At 48.4% G+C, this 21,386-nt stretch overlaps 1 protein-coding gene and 1 long non-coding RNA gene across 5 annotated transcripts in view; both read left to right on the forward strand.

The window, feature by feature from the left end:
* Positions 1 to 21,386, forward strand: part of PSTPIP1 (proline-serine-threonine phosphatase interacting protein 1) — a 53,514-nt gene that overhangs the window by 1,596 nt on the left and 30,532 nt on the right. For all 4 annotated transcript variants that reach the window (XR_009488064.1, XM_059857900.1, XM_059857901.1 and 1 more), the window contains one exon: positions 17,666 to 17,766. Coding sequence is in view for 3 of the 4 variants with exons in the window: in XM_059857900.1 (XP_059713883.1) it covers positions 17,666 to 17,766 (101 nt within the window). In the remaining variant the exon portion in view is untranslated. The remainder of the gene's footprint in view (positions 1 to 17,665; positions 17,767 to 21,386) is intronic.
* On the forward strand, positions 17,776 to 21,041 carry LOC132333122 (uncharacterized). Its single transcript, XR_009488065.1, has 2 exons — positions 17,776 to 19,581; positions 19,662 to 21,041. It is a non-coding gene; the product is annotated as an uncharacterized LOC132333122 (long non-coding RNA).

A 21,386-nucleotide genomic window follows, 5' to 3' on the forward strand; every position in this document is an offset into this window, starting at 1 on the left:
AAGCTATATGAGCTCTTTCTGCCATTGCCTGGCTGCTCTTTCTGCTGGTGCTCTCTCTCTCCACCCACGCTTCAGGGTAAACCCTCTCTTGGTAGAAACCAGAAGGGCAGAGGCAAAAACACATTTCAGTGAACCACCATCCTCCTGGCACTTCCAGGAAGCCCTCCCCACCCCCACTGCAGGACTAGATTTGAACTGTTAAAAAGAATAAAAATACAATGAGGAAATACGAAAGTCGCTGTTGATGTTGGGACTAGCTGTGCATGACCACACCTATGTGAGATTCTCCTCATTTCTGCACCCACTGACTGCACAGAGCAGTGCACAGGGTGGGACACAGCTGCCCTGGGACCTCAGCCCTTGCCTTGCTGAGCTGCCTTGGAAAACAAGCCCACCTGACTTTAGAGCTGGTGCATTTGGTATAGTTACTTTGCAATGCCTTGGTCTTCAGGGAGAATCAGTCAAGGCATGGGAGCAGTGTGAGGGTGATTAGTGGCAGCTGACAACCTGGCCAGGCTGGTTCTTCATGGCTCTTCCCTAAACTTCTCCCCTGTGCTTAGTCACATTACTATGACTCAAATCCTTGCTTGGCTTTGAAGCTAACACCTTATTTAAAGGAAAGCATCTTTGGATTTCACGTTTTTTGGCTGGAAATGTATTGCCCAGCTTGATTTAGAGAGCAAGAATGTATCTGGTTGCAGGACAGAAGCTTTAGCTATCCAGTAAGTCTTTAAAAGTGAAAACTCACAGGATATTGCACAACGCAGCACAAGCGTGCAGCATGCCCCCGGATCACAAGATCAGCAAATATTTTTGCATTCATAAGGTTCTGTTGTGAGAGGAAAATGTATTCATGTGGTTTGCTTCAGCGAGCAATTATCTCCTGTATTTGGTCTGCACACTGAAGAGAAACGTTCTGCTGGACACCCAGAAGGTGTTTGCCCTGGGGTGGGTGCCTCAGCACAGAGCCCTGACCTCTGACTGCTGCACCCCCTCCCTGTGCCTCACCCTGCCGAGGTGTCCCTGAACAGCTGCTCCCTGCTCCACCATCAGGAAACTTTTGGGTAAGCAGGGCTTTCCTCATGTAAAATATGTAAAGAAACCCTGAAAGCAGGAGATCTCCCCAGCTAACAGAGAAAGAACACTGTTCATCCCTCCCCAAAGTTCTCCCTGTTCATAGAACAGGGTGTGCTGTCTTCCAGGAAAATGCAACTCATCCCTCATAACAGGTTTAAATTTTATCCTCTCTTTTCCAAATAAATGTAGCAGTGATAGTGTACTGTACTAAAACTTCCACACTTAGTTCATTTTTACTTTCTTTGTAGCATGGCCTGAGCTACAAAAACCTGTGTATTTTTAAATTACAATTTAATTACAATTTTATTTCTATATGCTCCACACTCTCTGTAATGGTTTAAGGGACAGTTGCTCAAAGTCTGCACTAAAATGTGCTTCCTAGCAGAAGTTTTCTATCCTCTGATAACATTTTTTGGAAAATGTTAGTGAGATGGAAATTCAGATGGGCTGTGATAGCCAGTGTAGGGCAGTTGCTGATGGATTAATATTCTGCTGGGCTGCTATACAAGCCTAACAGATGTTACCTGTCTTCTCTTGCATCACATGAGACAGGTAGGGGAATTCCCATGTTAAAGGGGAGTGTGTATGTGGCACCAGGATGTCCCGTGTTAATGGGGTTATGTTAACAGGCAGAGCAACAGTAATTTTGTTTGTTACAAAAACCACCATCCAAGAAAATCTTTCCCCCTCAGCCACGGAGTGTCTTTCTGAGTCTCATTCTCTGTTCTTGCACTCATTATTGCTTTTCCTTTGCAATTTCTGTCATTGCCTTTTCCTTCTATTTAGTCTCTCTCCAACCTGCTGCTCAAAACTGCAGCTGCAGCCCCTGAAATGCAGCAATTTCTGGCCAAGGGATAGGAAGGTACTGGCACCACTTCCTGCTTTGCCATACCCACCTGGGAACAGGGAATGAGGAAAACTTCCAGAGGAGCTGGTTGGTTTTGGGGCAGGCTCCAAAGTGCCCAGAGTTGAGTGGGAGCAAATCTGTTCCCTGGTACAGCTTTGAATCAAACTCAAGCAGCCAAGTCAGTTCTGAAAATGTGTCATGAGCTCCTATGGTACTTAGGATTTAAAAATAAGTGCTTGAAGTGTGAAATGCTTGCTCCTTCTCAGCTGTGGGATGAGCTTGGGGCTTGTGAATTCTCACAGCTCGCATATAAAAGTGTGGGGGAGATGCAGGCTGGCAAATATGAAGCAGGCCTTGAACATGAGCTGGCAGGATTTGCTCCCCTGCCCTGCTGTGGGCTGGTCCTTTCACATCCCTGCCTGTGGAGCTGTGGTTGTGGTCAGACACTGCAGCACGGTGGGAGTGCTCCAGGAGCAGGGACTGCTACAAAGATGATAATGTCACTTGCTTTGACTTCAGGCTATGCTCAGCCTCAGGTTCAGTGTGAAGTTGACTTTGTAGATGAGCCTCTCAACTCCTGCTGTAGCTTTTTCACACAATGGTCTGTTATACATGCCAAAAAAAGATGTAATTAGCTTCACAAATAATTTAGCTTCTGATGAGACTCTTAACTGTGGAACAAGAGCTCCATGGTGATAAAAGTCACAGTAAAGCTATTTCCTAAACTTATTGGGCAACGTGCTGAAGAAATACAGCATCAATTGTTTTACTCAATATAGGAAGTTTTTTTATAGCAGGAGCTACCCTGCTTTCCTGTAGAGGCTGAGCTTTGCAGGGCCCATTGTCTTGCAGCAGGTATGTGAGGAGGAAGTGATACTGGGCAGGTTTGTTGGGAGGAACTGGAGCTGGGGAGGCTCCTGCCAGCCCAGCACCCCGAGGCTGAGCTCAGGCAGGCAGGGATGAGGCTGGCAAACCTTCCAGCCTGGCATCCCAGCTTTGCAAGAGGGAGTTTGCACCGAGTTTGATTTGAATGGCATGGCACCAGTTGCATCTGACCCTACTGACACAAGGCAGGTTGAGATAAATCATCTCCCTGCACAACAGCACAAAGGTGGGATCTGCTGTCAGCACCTCCTGCACTCCCTGAGCTCCAGAGGTGTGGCCGTGGTCCTGCTGCACTCCCTGAGCTCCAGAGGTGTGGCCATGGTCCTGTGCTCCCTGAGCTCCAGAGGTGTGGCCATGGTCCTGCTGCACTCCCTGAGCTCCAGAGGTGTGGCCATGGTCCTGCACTCCCTGAGCTCCAGAGGTGTGGCCATGGTCCTGTGCCCCCTGAGCTCCAGAGGTGTGGCCATGGTCCTGCACTCCCTGAGCTCCAGAGGTGTGGCCATGGTCCTGCACTCCCTGAGCTCCAGAGGTGTGGCCATGGTCCTGCACTCCCTGAGCTCCAGAGGTGTGGCCATGGTCCTGCACTCCCTGAGCTCCAGAGGTGTGGCCATGGTCCTGCACTCCCTGAGCTCCAGAGGTGTGGCCATGGTCCTGCACTCCCTGAGCTCCAGAGGTGTGGCCATGGTCCTGCTGCACTCCCTGAGCTCCAGAGGTGTGGCCATGGTCCTGTGCCCCCTGAGCTCCAGAGGTGTGGCCATGGTCCTGCTGCACTCCCTGAGCTCCAGAGGTGTGGCCATGGTCCTGCTGCACTCCCTGAGCTCCAGAGGTGTGGCCATGGTCCTGTGCCCCCTGAGCTCCAGAGGTGTGGCCATGGTCCTGCACTCCCTGAGCTCCAGAGGTGTGGCCATGGTCCTGCTGCACTCCCTGAGCTCCAGAGGTGTGGCCATGGTCCTGCACTCCCTGAGCTCCAGAGGTGTGGCCATGGTCCTGTGCCCCCTGAGCTCCAGAGGTGTGGCCATGGTCCTGCACTCCCTGAGCTCCAGAGGTGTGGCCATGGTCCTGCTGCACTCCCTGAGCTCCAGAGGTGTGGCCATGGTCCTGCACTCCCTGAGCTCCAGAGGTGTGGCCATGGTCCTGTGCCCCCTGAGCTCCAGAGGTGTGGCCATGGTCCTGCACTCCCTGAGCTCCAGAGGTGTGGCCATGGTCCTGTGCCCCCTGAGCTCCAGAGGTGTGGCCTTGGTCCTGCACTCCCTGAGCTCCAGAGGTGTGGCCATGGTCCTGCACTCCCTGAGCTCCAGAGGTGTGGCCATGGTCCTGCACTCCCTGAGCTCCAGAGGTGTGGCCATGGTCCTGCTGCACTCCCTGAGCTCCAGAGGTGTGGTTACAGTGCTGGTCACATCCAGGCCAAGTCATTGCTGCAGGACATGTGGAAATGGGGAATAAAGGGGGAACCAGCTTGGACAAGTTGGACTGGTTGCCCAGCTGATGTCTGTTTGTTGTGAGGTCGACTTCATCTCCACAGAAGAGGCTGCTCTACTCTCTTTTTGCATGTACTTTCTTCCTCCATTTCCCCAGCTGCTCAGGGACATTGGCTCCCTGAGGCAATGAGAAGAACCCGGGGAGGGTGCTGGGGAAACAATCACAACAGTCATTGAAACCAGAGGAAATTACAAGCAGAAAACCTGAGCAGTCATTGTGGCTATGGAAACACTTCACTTGCTTCACAAGTCAGTTTTGAGCAGAGCACAACAGCTAAAATGAAGCTCAAATGAGCTAACACTAGATGAATGGATTTAGAGAGTTCAGTTTGAGTCAGTGACTGAAATAATTAGTTAAATACACTTTATGATAATTTTCTGATGACCGTGTTGCAGCTGAGAGGTTTGAATATTAAAATTGGTTGATCAATTAATTAAGTGACTGTGACAACTCTGTTAATATTTTTACACAGCTGTATCTGGTTTGTTTTGATCCATCCTGCTCTGCAAAAGTTGGTTGGTTTTACTTGGGCTCAGGGAAGGGGAGGATTCTTATTTCTGCCAATTTTAAGTGTGCCATGAGTCTGTATTTTAAATATGGAATAGGTGAGTCATGGACTCTGCCCACTGTACACAGCTCCATCAAACCAACACCACTTAAAGAGTGTTTGTCACAGCCACTGGAAATGGAGCCTCTCTCAGAGATCAGGGGTGTCCTCTGGCTTGTCAGAGCAGCCCACTGAGGTGCATTTTCTGAGGCAGTCCCAGGATGGCCGAGGCTGAAAGGGGCCACTGGACATCTCCAGCCTCACCTCACCCAGCACAGGGCCAGTCACAGCAGAGCTCAGAGCATCTCACAGCCTCTCTGGGCCAACTGATCCTGTGTCTCACCACCTCTCAGCAAAAACCTTCCTGTGCTTAAACAGGACTTCTTGAATTTCCCCAGGTGCTCGTTGCCTCTTGCCCTGTCACTGGGTGCCCCTGCAAAGCCCTGGCTCCATCTCCCTGCTCCCCCCTGCAGGAATTTAAAGACACTGAGCCCCTTTCTGCAGGCTGAGCAGTGCCAGCCCTCAGCCTCTCCTCCCACCAGAGCTTCTCCAGGGTGAATCTCAGAGTGTCCCTAGGAATCTCATTTCAACAGATTTTTCCTGGCAGGACTGGGTGGTTCACAGCCTGTCCCTTTCCTCCCTCCAGGCTGACACTCCTGACACTCCTGCAGAGCTGCCTCTCTTTCTTCAGTCACTGCCTGCAGACACTGAGCTTGGGCTGCTTCTTAGGCACAGGGGAACACTTGGAATTTCAGTCTAGTAGCACTCATTGCGTGCTTGCATGGAAGGCAAGTTAGGCTGCTTGGTTGTATTTCAGCTCCTTTAGCTCAAGAAGACCTTTTTCTGATTTCATTTTCCTGCCTTGCCACAGCAAGGTAGATTCCAGCGGGCATTTGGCACAGAAAACACTGGTTTCATCTCCAGTTTAATCTAGGTTTTGTAATAAAACTTTCCTCAGCAGTCATAGTTCAATAATGTACAAAGCTTGCAGTGCTGTTCAGTAAGAGTTTGGGGATTTGAGGCTGAGATGAGGTGAAGGCTGGGGGAACAGCTCTGCATGGAGATCACTCAGCCTTGCTCAGGGTGTCAAGGTGAAGAAAAAAGCCCACATTGAAAATATGCATCTGGATCCCAATAGCTTTTCACTTCCCCAGAGAATTATTGCCTTACTGTACATAGAGCTTAGTAATTCTTTAAAGTGGAGGAAAAATGTCACTGAACAAGACTGAGGAATCGAAAAGTTCCAAAACTCCTCATGCAACTTTATCTTTGCTTGAAATGAAAGGCAACAGTCTTGGGAATTAAGTGAAAATGTACCAGGTCAGGCTAGCTTAGAGATACCAACTCCTGTGGTTCCATTCAGAGCAAATGAATAAATAAACACAAGATTTTTTTCCTTCAATGTAAGAGCTTTTCAAATCCAGAAGATGTTTTGTGCTGCTCTCAAGGCCTAATGTATTCCTAATATGAAAGAAAAATAAAAAATAAAGGGTGGGGCCAAAGACAAAAAGGAAAATAGGTGGTCAGCAGCTCTGAGGTCTGAGTCTCATCCCCTGATGCTCCTTGCAGTAGGTGCTGTCATTACTGAAGGGTTATTAACAAGTCAGGACTGACAAACAGCCCTGGGGCTGCTGCTCAGTGGGATGGAAATTCCCAGGAGCACCAGGAGCAGGAAAGGAGGGCCCTGCCATTGAAAGGGCCTGGATGGACATTTGGTCAGGACCTGGGCTTCTGACAGAATCCTTTTTTGTGGGAAAACACGGTTTTACTGGGGCAGGAGTGCTGTTTTGGAAGATGAAGCTGGGCTTTGATGACAAAGCTCACACCTGGTAAAGGCTCTCTCTGGAGATGGAGAATGAAGGTGCATTTGCTAAGCAGAGAGGAGGAGGAGGAGAAGGAGGAGAGGGAAGGAAGAGAAGGAAGGAGGAGAAGGAAGGAGAAGGAAGGAGGAGAAGGAGGAGAAGGAAGGAGGAGAAGGAGGAGAAGGAGGAGAAGGAAGGAGGAGAAGGAAGGAGAAGAAGGAAGGAGAAGAAGGAGGAGAAGGAAGGAGGAGAAGGAAGGAGGAGAAGGAGGAGAAGGAAGGAGGAGAAGGAGGAGAAGGAGAAGGAAGGAGGAGAAGGAAGGAGGAGAAGGAAGGAGAAGAAGGAGGAGAAGGAAGGAGGAGAAGGAGGAGAAGGAAGGAGGAGAAGGAGGAGAAGGAAGGAGGAGAAGGAGGAGAAGGAAGGAGGAGAAGGAAGGAGGAGAAGGAGGAGGAGAAGGAGGAGAAGGAAGGAGGAGAAGGAGGAGAAGGAGAAGGAAGGAGGAGAAGGAAGGAGGAGAAGGAGGAGGAGAAGGAGGAGAAGGAGGGAGGAGAAGGAGGAGAAGGAGGAGAAGGAGAAGGAAGGAGGAGAAGGAGGAGAAGGAGGAGAAGGAAGGAGGAGAAGGAAGGAGAAGGAAGGAGGAGAAGGAAGGAGGAGAAGGAGGAGAAGGAAGGAGGAGAAGGAGGAGAAGGAGGAGAAGGAAGGAGGAGAAGGAAGGAGGAGAAGGAAGGAGGAGAAGGAGGAGGAGAAGGAGGAGAAGGAGAAGGAAGGAGGAGAAGGAAGGAGGAGAAGGAGGAGAAGGAAGGAGGAGAAGGAGGAGGAGGAAGGAGGAGAAGGAGGAGAAGGAAGGAGGAGAAGGAAGGAGGAGAAGGAGGAGAAGGAAGGAGGAGAAGGAGGAGGAGAAGGAAGGAGGAGAAGGAAGGAGAAGGAAGGAGGAGAAGGAAGGAGGAGAAGGAGGAGAAGGAAGGAGGAGAAGGAGGAGAAGGAGGAGAAGGAAGGAGGAGAAGGAAGGAGGAGAAGGAAGGAGGAGAAGGAGGAGGAGAAGGAGGAGAAGGAGAAGGAAGGAGGAGAAGGAAGGAGGAGAAGGAGGAGGAGAAGGAGGAGAAGGAAGGAGGAGAAGGAGGAGAAGGAGAAGGAAGGAGGAGAAGGAAGGAGGAGAAGGAGGAGGAGAAGGAGGAGAAGGAGGGAGGAGAAGGAGGAGAAGGAGAAGGAAGGAGGAGAAGGAGGAGAAGGAGGAGAAGGAAGGAGGAGAAGGAAGGAGAAGGAAGGAGGAGAAGGAAGGAGGAGAAGGAGGAGAAGGAAGGAGGAGAAGGAGGAGAAGGAGGAGAAGGAAGGAGGAGAAGGAAGGAGGAGAAGGAAGGAGGAGAAGGAAGGAGGAGAAGGAGGAGAAGGAGGAGAAGGAAGGAGGAGAAGGAGGAGAAGGAATGAGGAGAAGGAGGAGAAGGAGAAGGAAGGAGGAGAAGGAAGGAGGAGAAGGAGGAGAAGGAAGGAGGAGAAGGAAGAGGAGGAAGGAGGAGAAGGAGGAGAAGGAGGAGAAGGAAGGAGGAGAAGGAAGGAGGAGAAGGAAGGAGGAGAAGGAAGGAGGAGAAGGAGGAGAAGGAAGGAGGAGAAGGAAGGAGAAGAAGGAAGGAGGAGAAGGAAGGAGGAGAAGGAGGAGAAGGAAGGAGGAGAAGGAGGAGGAGGAAGGAGGAGAAGGAGGAGAAGGAAGGAGGAGAAGGAAGGAGGAGAAGGAGGAGAAGGAAGGAGGAGAAGGAGGAGGAGGAGGAGAAGGAAGGAGGAGAAGGAGGAGAAGGAAGGAGGAGAAGGAGGAGGAGGAAGGAGGAGAAGGAAGGAGGAGAAGGAGGAGGAGGAGGAGGAGGAGAAGGAAGGAGGAGAAGGAGGAGAAGGAAGGAGGAGAAGGAGGAGAAGGAGAAGGAAGGAGGAGAAGGAAGGAGGAGAAGGAGGAGAAGGAAGGAGGAGAAGGAAGAGGAGGAAGGAGGAGAAGGAAGGAGGAGAAGGAGGAGAAGGAAGGAGGAGAAGGCGGAGGAGGAGGAGAAGGAAGGAGGAGAAGGAACAGCCCTCTGTGGTTCTGGGAGCTCTGCAGGGGAAGGCACACTCTGCAACAGGAACTGGAGCTTTCCTTGCCCACAGCCACTGCCTGCAGCCCGGAGTCCTCGTGCCACGAGGTTCACCCCCACATAAAACAGCTGGAGAAAGAGGTTCAGATGCAATTCCCCTTCCCTGGACAGGCAGCACATGGGGGTGGTGTGGCAGCTGTGGCAGGGGATGACACAATCAGACTCTAATGGAGGGTAAGAATGTTGCATCATGTTGAGTAATCGGATATGTTGAAAATGATCATTTAGGTGGCAAAGATCTCTTGTGAAATGGAATTGGTACCATGTAGATATTGAAATAATCTTTACTAAGAAGTGAAGTAAATCTTTAATTCATTCCCCTTCTACAGCAAGACTCTGGGAATATTTCCTGAAGCTTTACCCTTCCCCATGTGCCAGGGGACACCAGTAACAAAGGGAGCATAGGTTCAGCAGTGACTTTTGTGAAGTGCCTTTTTCAGAACTGACAGGAAACAATTCTAAGCATTTTAAGACAAGGAGGAGAAAGACACATAGTTTTTTAAATAAATTAATGTACTAACTAAGTAGGTCTGGTTCGAGTGGCTCTGTAAGAACTGTGGACAGTTATCTCTGTGCTTGAGCAGGTCAGGGCTGTTTCAGTTTCACTCACCGAGGTCTGGGACTGAGCTCACAGTGCTTGTAGAAGGACAGGAGCCCTCCTATAACAGAGAAGAAACTGGAAGAGGATGAACCAAAGAGGAATAGAAACAAAAGTAATCTCTGACCATTATTTTGTGTAAAACAGAAGTACCCTCTACTTGTAAGATTCTATTTCTCCTCGTTTTTCTTCCAGTTTCTCTTGTGTAGCTAATGTTGCTCAGTAGGAGACTGAAGGAACATCTGATCTCACCACTGGCACATTTATCTGTCATGTGTCAGAAGGACCATGGTGACAGAGCTGTGCCTTCTGAAAGAGAGGTGCAATCCTCACTTCTGGCCTCTCTGTTGGCTCCCAAGGAAAAGCCACCTTAGTTTATGGATTTAGCTGTTGTCTGAAGCCATATGGAGAAAATACAAAGGGGTGCTGCCTCCTCAAACCTGTGTCATGTAGCCACATCAAGCTCCCATTAAAACTGGTGAGGGATTCTGCTGCCTGCTGTCCCATTTCTTATTAACCCCATCACAGAGGTGTTCCAGAAGTTTGTTCTGTGTGGATTTCCTGAATGGATTTCTAGTTTCATCATGGTTTTTCTTGTGATTCATATCTGTTGCTGGCTCCTTTCTCCTTCTGCTAGCAAAGGAGCACTGGGGCTCTGAACTGCACTCAGAACAATGTTTGATCAAATTATTAAGAAGACAACCTAAAACAGAGATAATAAGCACAAGCAGAGTCCTTTTGGCAGACTGGAACTGAGGCTGTTCCCTGTGTGCCATGAGCCTGCCAGCCAGCAAAGCATCTGCAAAAGTGAGGCAGGCTTTTGTGCAGCCATCCCTTTGGATCTGTGCAAATTAGGGAGGGTTTAAAACATGAAGAGAGCCAAACAATATGGTGTGACTGTAAGAATGCCTAATACATAGCATGTGAGCAGGCCAGGGTGCCAGGGGGGAGGGCAAGTATTTGCAGGGCAGCCCCAACAAAGGAGGGAATGACAAGGAGGACTCCATTGATGACAGAAGGCTAATTAATGACTTAATTATACTGTATTATTCTATATTATATTACACTATGTTACATTACACCTAAACTGAATCTGCCAAGCACCCAACCCTGCACACACTGCACAGAATCTCGTGACTGTCATCCAACAGTCCTGACACACACACACACCTGGCCCTGACAGGCCAAGGAAACAAAACACCATCACTGTGGGTAAATAATCTCTATATTGCATTCTACTTTGGCACAAACACAGGCACAGCAAATTATGAGAATTGTTTTTCCTTTCTCTGCGGTTCAGAGAATGTGAAACCCAGAACTATTCTTGGGAAGAGCTGTGCCTTGCTTTTCCCTGTGAAGAGAAATGTGGCTACAGGCGAGGGCTCAGGAAGCTGAGGAGCAAATTCCTCTGTCAGCAGAACTCTAAATCAACCATTTCCTTCTCAGAGAAAACCCACAGGGTCAAGAGCAAAAGACCACTGGGGAGTTACTGTTCTGCTCAGTGTCATTTGCATTGCTGCTGTATAGTTTGTGGATCTCAGTTTCAGTTTTACCTCTGCCTATCCTGGCTGCTGCAGGGTTGAAGTCTGGTGAGAATCTCACTACAGGGGCAGTGGGAGAGGCAGTCCAGCAGCTCAGCAATAGGAATGCTGCAGAGGCAGTGGGTTTTCCCTTCTGATTTTTGAAGGTTCCATTCAAGGTTCACCTCTATGCTATTTTCTGACAATAAATACCATTTGCTGCCCACGAAAGGTGCTGCATGTCAGATTTAGGTAACAGACTGCAGCAAACCTGCAAAGTAAGCCCCTGTGGAAAATGCCCAAGTCGACTTGTGGAATTATCACCCAAATGTCCCTACCTACATCCTGAGCAAACATTTATGTTTCTGACACACAAAGAGTGAATTTACAAGAAGTGACAGAAATCTTGTACAGCCAGCTTCAACCCACCTACTCTTCCTTGCTTTTTCTGCTTATGTGGGGGGAAAAAAAATCAATACTTAAAAAAAATAGATTTTGAAGCTCGTATAAATTCTGCAGTCAGTCTTGGAAAGCACAAGCACCCATCACATTCCCATCCATTCCAACTGATTTCTGCCAGTAGGAAAAAGGAACTCTTACACAATACAGCATGAGCAAATGCTTTTAAATGCACTAAGCAGTTGATTATGACGTGGACACGTGTGGAAGAGGTCTGATATTGCACCCAGCACTGCTCAGAGGTTTCTGATGTGACACCACTCTGTTCTGGGCATGGTGACCTTCCCCCACATGTGTGTGCTCAGCTCAGAACGGGGGTGCTGAGCTGCCTTTGCAGCTGCTGGCACATTCCCAGGGCAGGGCTGAAAAGCTGGGGTTGGTTTAGAAAAGGGCTCTTTGATGTGCCCCTGTGGTGGAGCAGAGCTGGGGGCAGCCCTGGAACAGGAACAGGAGGCTGCAGCAGGGCAGCTCAGCACAGCAGGGCACCCCGAGATAAGAGCTGCTCAGGGGATTGCAGCACACACACTGCAGCCTGCTCACTGCTGTCCTGTTCATTCCAGGAGAGCATCTGCAGAAAGCCAGCAGCAAACTTCCCAAAACACTTTGTATCAGGAGTACACTTCTAGAAGCACTAGGATATTTTAAAGTGTACCAGGGGAAAAACCACCAAACATAAAACAAGTGATTGAATTACAGGGAAAGGCCATGACATGACAGGCAATATCCAGTCCAAGGTGCTTGGAGATTCTAAGTCATCTTTAGGTCTGTTTGCTGCTCCTCTGCACGTACAAAGCCCTTGGCAGAGCACTTGACAAGGAGACTGGCAGATCAAGGGAACAAGATTTGAAACACTCAGGGCCAGTACCCAGTGGTATGATGCAAGAATACAATTAATTGATTTAACTCAGTCAGAACAACTTACTTTCAGTCCAGACTGAGATATTGTGTGGTACCACTGTGGATAGAAAGGATTTCTTTCTGACAGTTGAAAAAGATATTGTCAAAATGATGCTTGTTCAAAACTTCACTGTGCCCTGTTCTCTCTAAACTTCCTCCTCTCACCAGTAGTTATTTCCTTTTTAACTCTGGAAAAGTGGATCTTAAGTTTTTGTTTTACTAAAAGTGTTACAAGTTTACCTAAACTAAACAAGATATGAATGCAAAACCAGTTTGATTTAGAGAAAACTTCCAAAGATACCCATAACAGATTCAGTGCCAATTATTTTTCACTTTGAAAATCTCTGTTGATAGTTTATTTGTATTGGGTAGCAGCATTTAGCATTTTCAGTCCACAGCCATGTGAGAACACTTCTGATACAAGCTTTGGAAAAATATCATTAGGAACCAAGATAAGGAATGAACTTTGATAATGAAATACTTCCAAACTTAAGAGAAAGTGGGGGGGTGGGGGGGGTTTAAAAGATTGTTTTAAATATTAGCAGATAATGCATTTCAAATAATTCCTAAATGAAGGCAGATTAGGCTGAAGGAAGCCCTGAGAGCTCTGCTGTGGCTGTCATTGCTCGTGCCAGCCCCCCTGAGAGGGAGAGCAGGTACTGGGGGTGGATTCTGCTCTCTTTAGCACCACAACAGCTCAGCACTGTCCTGCTGGGCACTGAGCAATGCACCCAGTGTCTGCTGTGGAGATTTTCCTTTTCCAGCCCTTCCTGCCCATCAGGGTGGTGCCACTGCCCAGCAGTTCCCGGGGGTTACTGTCCCTCTTACCTCCTGGACATGGCACCCTGCAGAAAGCAGCTGAGCAGGTGCTGCAGCTGGAGATGCTGGGGTGAGCCCTTTCCTGCTGAGAGCCCTGCAGCTCCCAGAGCCCTGCAGCAAGCCCAGGTGGAGCTCTGGCACTCCCCACACAGGACACACAGCCTCAGCAGCAGAGGCTGCCCTGGGGGGATGCTGAGGTGCTGCCAAGCTGGCTCATCCTGCAGGAGCAGGGAGAGCTCTGAGCTGGGCTGTGTGAAGTGCCTCTAAACAAAGCCCTGGGTGGGCAAGCCAGGTGCCAGCATGGTTAGAAATGCTCCAGGGAGGGCAGCCAGAGCAGAAAAGCCCAGAGTTGCCTCACCACAGCCACAGAGGCCTGATGAGCTCATGTCACTGTGACCATCACCAGCTGGACATGCAGGGTGTGCCATGAGTGCTTTGTGCATGGGTCTGGATGGTTTTGCTTCAGTTTAGTCCATTCACTGAGAGCTGCTTCAGTGATGAGCAGAGCATTTTAGTCCTTCCTCCTTGATATTATTGCATTAGGTGCCTTGTCACTTCAAAATGTAAACTCTTGTACTTCAAAGAGCCTTGCAGCTCCCTCTGAGCACCCAGCAGCATGAGGCTCAGAGGAACGTTCTGGAATAAGGCTGGTCCTTAGGGAGCTACACACACAAGGTCACTCAGCTTGGTGCCACCAGAAGGTAAGAAGAAATTGTGTCACCCCCCAGCAATCCTGGGACCTCCTACCCTCTGGGCAGGGAACTGACACTGACAGTCTTCCCTTGCAGCCTTCATTTCCAAAGCAAAATCCTCAGAGCCTCTCCCTGATGGCTGCAGGGACCAGCTCAGAGCCAGCCCTGAATAATCTCTGCCCCAGTGAACTCCCACCCTTTGCCTGGCTGGTTCCCCATGGAGAAACCTGCACCAGGAGGGACAGGGCACAGTCCCAAGGCACAGATCTGCCAGGAAAAGGCTGCTGGGAGGGAGCAGCATGGCTAATCCTGGGAGGGAAACAGAAGAGGAAAGAAGGATGGGTATCCCAGCGTGCTCACTGTCATCATCTCTGCTTGCAGGCTTCCATGCCTCCTTTTAGGTGTTCTAGGAAAAGCTGTTCTGCTTAAACCACAGCACGGGAGTTGTAGTTTATAGGGGTTCAGTCCTATAATCCCCTCCACATTTCTTTTGTCTCTGAAGGAACAGTGCTGCTCATTGCACTGGAGGGAAGCAACTTTTGTCACTGGGCAGAGGGGAGGAAAGGCTGCCCCTCCTTTACTGGGGGTTTTCAGGAAGAAAACAAGAAGGAAATCCCCAGGCAGAGAGCAGAGCACACGTACAGAGTTATGGGGTGAATTTCAGGACAACACAGCTCTGCTCACAACACTGCAATCCCTGTCAAGCACTTTCTTGGTGGTAATTATTGGCCTGTTGGACAACAAGGAATAAGTAATCTTTTTTAGCAACAAGGACTAAATCCTCTTTCACAGCCACACACGCTTTGACTGAGCAGAATCCCTTTATTGGCAATGAGAGAAATTACTGGTGGTGAGTCAAATCGCCCTCTTCCAAGCAACTAGGTTTTAGTATAAGCCAATGATGTTTTACACATTTAATGCCTATATTTATTATCTAATTAAAGTGTTTTTCTAATTTCTAAAAAATATAAAATAGTTCTTTGACTATTCATTACTTCTTAGAATCAGAACAAAATCCTTTCTGAGAAGTACCAAGCACTGTCTGACTAGTGCAGCTTAACAGCTTTTGCAAAACCACTCAGTAAGGGTGCTAATTATAACAGAAAATGGTAAATGGAAAATGGAATAGAGGCGAGACAGCTTAGCAAGGCCAGACAGTTGTTTAATGAGATCCAATCTTGCTGTCTGATTGTCTTGACAAAGAAAATGTGGGGTCAGTTATGGTGCTGCACAGGAAATCCTTAAGACACTAGATAAAAACAAAACGGGGCTGAACAGACAAAGCAGGGGAAGAACTCTGAAAGGGGCAAAGACATTTCTCTGGGGGAGGTGCTGGATCCTGCCATAAGACCTGAAGAATGGGCTGGAAATAACTCTGCTTGAAACAAAGAGGTAGAATGAAATATTGTACAGGAGGTATCTGATAACCTTCAAGTGTGGGGTAACAGAAAAGAGATAAAAATCAAAGTTTCAAAGTACAAAATGGGAGTAAGAGATCAGTAGTGAAAAAATCCAATATATTCTGAGACCTTGTTGAATAAAATAGCAGGAGAGGAGAGAATTGCAGGTATATCTGTAGATCATAGCTCATTTAAGTGCCACTGCTATGATTTGATAGTGAAGGAAGGCAAACACAATCCTCTGATGGACCAAAAGTGTTTCTTTGAGAGCTGACATTAATGCCATGGTACAAAGCATCACTTGGTCTTTACTGGAGTGGTAAAGCATCATCCTTGTCCAACAGGGATTTATTCAGCCTTGAACAGGTGCTGTAACAACACGTGGGAATCAATGGGGTGACAAAGAAGAATGTCAGGAAAGGGCAGAGGAGGTTTGTTGGGATGCAGTTGTACAACATGTGAAAAAAGAAATAGAGCTGTTGAAATGAAAGGGAAACATTTGTGCAAGGAAGCTGAGGCCCGAGTGGTTCGTAGCTCCCTTGTGGTTGGAAATGAAGAAGCAGTGCTACAGGATGAGTGGCCAGAGCAGCTCACACTTGTCTCACCCTGGCTGTGGTGTTTCCTCTCCTCTGCAGCCAGGGCAGGTGGCACAAGCTGCTCAGAGCACAGCCAGAGCTGCTCCCCGTGAGCCCTGCTTTGCATTTCTCACCCTGCTGTTTCTGAAACAGGGCCTCCACATCCTTTGGGAACACACAGGAGGACAAGAAAGCAAATTTTGAGATGAATGCCCCCCAAAATGAAGATAGATTAAATGAGTGTCTGTAGTAGGAGCCCTCCTTGGGAGCCAAGCCTCTCTACAAGGGCCAGCCAGGGGAACAGCCCCCAGAGGAACCTGGCAGGCAGCAATGCTTCCAGGGGCTGGGGGAAATTCCCAGTGGACTCAGCCCATCAGGCTGCCCCAGCACACTGCTGTGCTTGTGTGCATGTTTTTGGGCTGATAACCAGTTAGGGTTGCATTCTCTGTTTAAGGACTTTAATAAGCCTTCTCTCAGACATAAAGAATTTGTCATCCTTTCAGTGTAACAAGTGTGCCATTTAAAAGAGGTGGGCAGAGGCACCAGTTGAGTTTTAGCATTTACTGAACAAGGAGAGGTATTGAGCAGAAGGGCAGACTAACTTCAGTGAGCTTGTCACTGCCCTTGCTGCCTGTGGCAGGGGCTGACTGCTGTGGTGATGCCAGCCCACAGGACATTTTCACTTACCTCATGGGCAGCATTTCTGGGACAAGAAAGCTGTGTGCACAGCTATGGGATATAGCTGATTGCATCTGAAAATGTTCAGTTAAAATGCTGGGGGTGTGAGCTGGTTGTGGGGCATCTGACCAGAGTTTCTGCCAGGCAGAGGGAGCCATTTATGGTAATTTTTTTACAGCAGTGATGCCTTCTGCCATTGGAATGTCCTCACAAAAAAGAGAGGGGTGGGAAGTGCTAAGTCCATTGCCAGGGTATTATCAAGAACCTTTCCTACTTTTCTCTCTGAATGGCAAAACTTGCTGCTTCTCATTTATTTCACAGCAGGATCCCTTCTGTGATGTGTGTGTAAATTGGCCTTGGAAACATTAGGAAAACTAATGTTTTGGGCTGGACATCCTATTTCTTCAGGGATGATGGCTTTAACAATGGACTGAAGCACTGGGAATGTTACTACAGCCTGTAGGTTTCCAGGGATTGTCTGTGGGAATTTATCCTAGCTCTTGAAGAAGCAAAAAAAATTGTTCCTAGATTTGCAAATCTCCCTGGAAGCCCCAAGGCCTGTGTGAGCAGCACCTCAGCTGGGGGGAGGCTGCCATCAACCAGCACCACTCATCCCCAGAGCTCCCCTGCTCCTCTCCAGTGCCAGCAACAAGGAAGAAAAGGCACAAGCTCAGGTGCCCAGCAGTTGCTTGCCAGAGGATCTTTTCCAAGTACCAAAACTTAAACAGCTGTCTTCTTCACAGTGGTGGTGGAAAGCAATAAAGTAAGCCATTTATTAAATGGTAACTGCTTAGGGGACAGTGGATGGATGCATAAACTGCATTCAGTTCATATGTAAGGGCTTGTATTGTAGATAAACTGCTTGAGGGAAGGAACACACTCATTCTCTTTATGTTTCACAGCCTGTGATTTTACCCTAATGCTGCAACATAAAGCTCAGGAAACATTCACCACTACATTTTCAATAGCATTATCACTGTGGACTGGTTAGCTCAGGCTCCCTGTGGAAACATGGCTTGTCCTGATCCTGTTGTGAGGCAGTGGCAGCAGCAGGAGCAGAACACAGGAATCCTGTCTGCCTGTGCTAGGAGCCCTCCCGTGAAAACCCCGCTGACCAGGGGGCACAGTCACTGCCCCACAGGCTGATATTTGCACTGAGCTGACTCTGGCCTTTCTTTTTAGAAACATGGTAAGAGGAATTAAGAAATAAGAATTAGAATTAAGGTAAGAGGAACTGATGTGCTTAACAGCTATTACTTTTTCTTTCTGTCTTCAGTGCAAGGAGTTCACCTTCCACACTGGCTACGAGGTGCTCGTACAGCGGCTGCTGGAGGGGAAGAAGATGTGCAAAGACGTGGAGGATTTGCTCAAGCAGAGGTATGAAAATCAGAGTGAAAAAAGTGTGAACAGCCTCCTTTTTTTGTCTCATTTGGCATCTGGAAGGGAATAGCAGGCTGTTTCTCAGTTTGGTATTGTTATGAGCTTGCATAGAAAAGCCTGAGTAATTTGAATCCCAGCCTTGTGATGTGAAGGTAGATAAATAGAAATCTCTTGAGAAGGGAAGGGAAGGTTGAAAGAGTCAGAAACCCAGAGCTCCACTAAGACCCCTCATTATGGGTCTAGAAGTACACAGCAGCACCTACATCCACAAGTAACATTTTTAAGTTTCCCCTTTTGCAGGGCAAAAATGACTTGCACATTTTTGTTTCTCTTTGAACATGCTGTTGCCACAGGAACTGTTTCAGTTTCCTGCCAAAAATGAGACTTTTTCAAATACAAAGCTACATAAAATGCTACCTAAAGCCTTACCCAGACACCCAAACCAGCCCCTGTTGTTCACCAACCTTAGCAGGCTTTGAGTAATGATGTTGTAGTTTATGCTCCTGATTATGTGCTTCTTGGTGCTTCTCAACAGCAGCTAAGGACAGCTGACAATTTTATGGGTGAGAAAATATGGATCACACTGCTGCTCTGTCTCCTTTGCCATTCATTTTTGTAGTTGTGACTTAGAAAAACAGCTCTGAAATTTGGTTCTGTTTTTAGGTGCATTCAGCAGCGTCAGCATGTAGCATGGAGCACACACTCACTCAGGTGGGACACGTAGGAAAGACCACACAAATATGGATTCTATATCCAGCAGGCAATCTCAGAGCAGCTCATCTCAGCACTGTCACCTTAGGAATACTGCTCTGCCCTCCTGCTTTTTCTTCCCATGCTGTTCCCATCTAGTTTTTTGGGTTTAGGGTGGTTTTCTGAAGGCTGATTTTAAAGCCCTGGGACTTCCAAGGGTGTGTGAGTTGTCAGACCCAAAGGTGGCAGTTTCACCACCTGTGCAGCATCCCATCAAAACCTGAAGCTTTTTAAGTTGCTTTTCTCAACCACCAGTGGAAGACTGTGGTATTGGCACACATCACACAGTCCTGAAGTCACATCTGCCTGATGGCAGCTTAGCTGCAAGTGTTTAAAACAGCTCCTTTGGGCCTCATACTGTGGCATTCACATTCTCTGAAAAATCCCTTCACCCAGGGTTTTTCTCCTGGGAAGCTGAGAAGCCTCAGAGAAAAAGGGAAACAATTCTTATCTCATTCTCTTCTCCTGTGCTGTGCTCACATGTGGAATGTGTTTGGAGATTGTTCACCCACAGGTGATTGTTCCATTGCATTCTGCTGGGAGTTTTTTTCACCCTTTGCCCAATCAGGGCCAGGCTGTGTCAGGGCTCTGGAGAGAGTCAGGAGTTTTCATTATTGTCTTTTTAGCCTTCCGTCAGTATGCTTTCTGTATTCTTTAGTATAGTTTAGTTTAGTATTCTTTAATATACTATAGTATCATAAAATAATAAATTAGCCTTCTGAGAGCATGGAGTCAGATTCATCATTCCTCCCTGCAAATACAACAGCATTCCTTACAGAGCTCAGAACTGCACTGCAGCCTTTGGGCAGTGCAATTCTGCATCAGGTGCTGCACACGCCTCTGCTCCTGCCAAAATATTGCAGAGGCTTCTGAAGGTTGCAGGATGAGGGTTTTCCTGGTTTATGGTGGAGGCACAAAGTTCTTTCTGTAAAGAAGAAAAAATACACGTACAGTCATTTTGCAAATATTTCCATGAGGTTTTTCCCACCCCCAGGACATTGCAGAGACCGTGTGCACCTGTGTGGGTACGTGCCTGCTGGGGGCAGCAAGAGGAGATGAGAGGTGGGCACTGAGTCAAAGATGTGATTTCCAGTTTATTGCTGGCAGATGTTTGTTTCAGCTTGGTCTCACGTCACTCATAGGAATGACCCAGCAGAAGATCAAAGGATGGGATGAATCTCTCTTCCTGGAGGCTGCCCATGCCATGTGGTTCCTGTTGGAATTTCAGCAAGGACTCCTGCAGTCCTCAAACCAGCTGCCCTGGCCCTGGCCACACTAACACTCCATCAGTTTTCCAATCACAAATCCCTTAACTGGCCCAGAGAAGGGCCTAAGAGGTTTGGGAGTGAGAAAGCAATTGTATTCCAGAGCAAAGCCCAGGGTTAAACCACAAAGCATGTTCTCTCTCTGAATGGCTGCAGGGAAACCTAGAAGCTGTGTGCAGGAGTGCTGTAAAGTGGGAAAAGCAGCACACAGATGTGAAGAGATGGTGTCAGCCTCCTGTGAAATTCCTCTGACCCTGGGCTAGTCCAGTCCCATCCATGCTGAGGTTTCAGGAGCTGGGACTGGCCATGCTTTCTTCCCATGAGATACTTGTGTACTGAGCAAGCTAAGTGGGAGTAATTACTGGAGTAATTCTCTTTGCTGCACAGGCACTGGCACTAAGCAAAGCCTCTGACTCAGAAGTGTTTCTTGATACTGAAATCAGAAGAAAATTAATCTATTCTTCTTCTGCAGCATTATGTGTATTTCCATTTTGATGAAATTTCATTCATCTAACATGAAAAAGAAGAGGTGCCTCTGCATGGCCTGTCACCCTGTTTTGCACCCTGTTCCTCAGTCAGGAGTCCCAAGCAGTGATGCAGGAGCACCCCACTGGAACTCAGCAGTTCTGAGTGCAGGAGGACAGCACATGCAGTGCTCCACCCGTGGGAGCCATGGACAGAGGCCAGGAGCTCTCTGCTCCTGCTGCAGGGCCAGCACTGCTGCTCCAGTGCCTGACTGATCTCCTTGGGCTGGGGAGAGTCCCAGGATGAGCCTGCCTCAGCTCCCAGGAGATGTGGATTTGCACCCAGAGCCCAGGGCCAGCAGGAGGGCTGTGGGACCCTCTCAGGGACCCACCCCAGCAGCTGCTCTGGGGCAAAACTGCAAGGGCAGCTTCAAACTGCTGGAACTCAGCAAAGGCATACCAAGCACCTCCTGGCCAAGTGGGAGGACTGATGGGACTGAAACCCTCCAGGGTTGTAGGGCCTTGCACCCACATCAAATCTGTGTTTTGAACAAAGAGTACTTCTCTCTAAGGTGCCAAGTTTCAGGCCAAAACAGTTTGAAATGCTTTGAAACTGCTTCTGAGAACTGAACTCTAACCAAAATCATCCCTCCCCCCAGGTGCTAGCACCAGGCTATCTGTTCATCATTTGTTATTGACCATTCCATAGTTTTTAGCAGCTACTCAAAGACTGACAGCTTGGTTCCACCCTGGTCTGCACCCAGGAGAAGGGAAGTAACACATTTAGTACAAATACTTTTTTAAAAGAGAATAGAAGTTTCCTCCAGTGCTGGGGGAAGGGAAAGCAAAGGAAATATTTGTATTTCTTTATTAACCATAGAAACAGAGCCTCTGTCCTGAGTCACCAGTTACAGTTCCCCATTGGGTGAGATTGTCCCTTCCACAAAGCTGCCCCAGCCTCACCACACAACCACCAGGGCACCTTTGCCCTCGGCCTCCATGGCAGCTCTTCCTCAACTTCCTAATGGATGGAGATACTCCTGCTACTCCTGGCTCCCATTTATTCTCAACAATTCTTGAATGGATCCTTTGGAACCTGTTCTTCACTGCCCTCACAGCTGGTGTTTTCATGGCTTGA

Source organism: Haemorhous mexicanus, chromosome 13, assembly GCF_027477595.1.
Source record: "Haemorhous mexicanus isolate bHaeMex1 chromosome 13, bHaeMex1.pri, whole genome shotgun sequence".
Lineage (NCBI taxonomy): Eukaryota > Metazoa > Chordata > Aves > Passeriformes > Fringillidae > Haemorhous > Haemorhous mexicanus.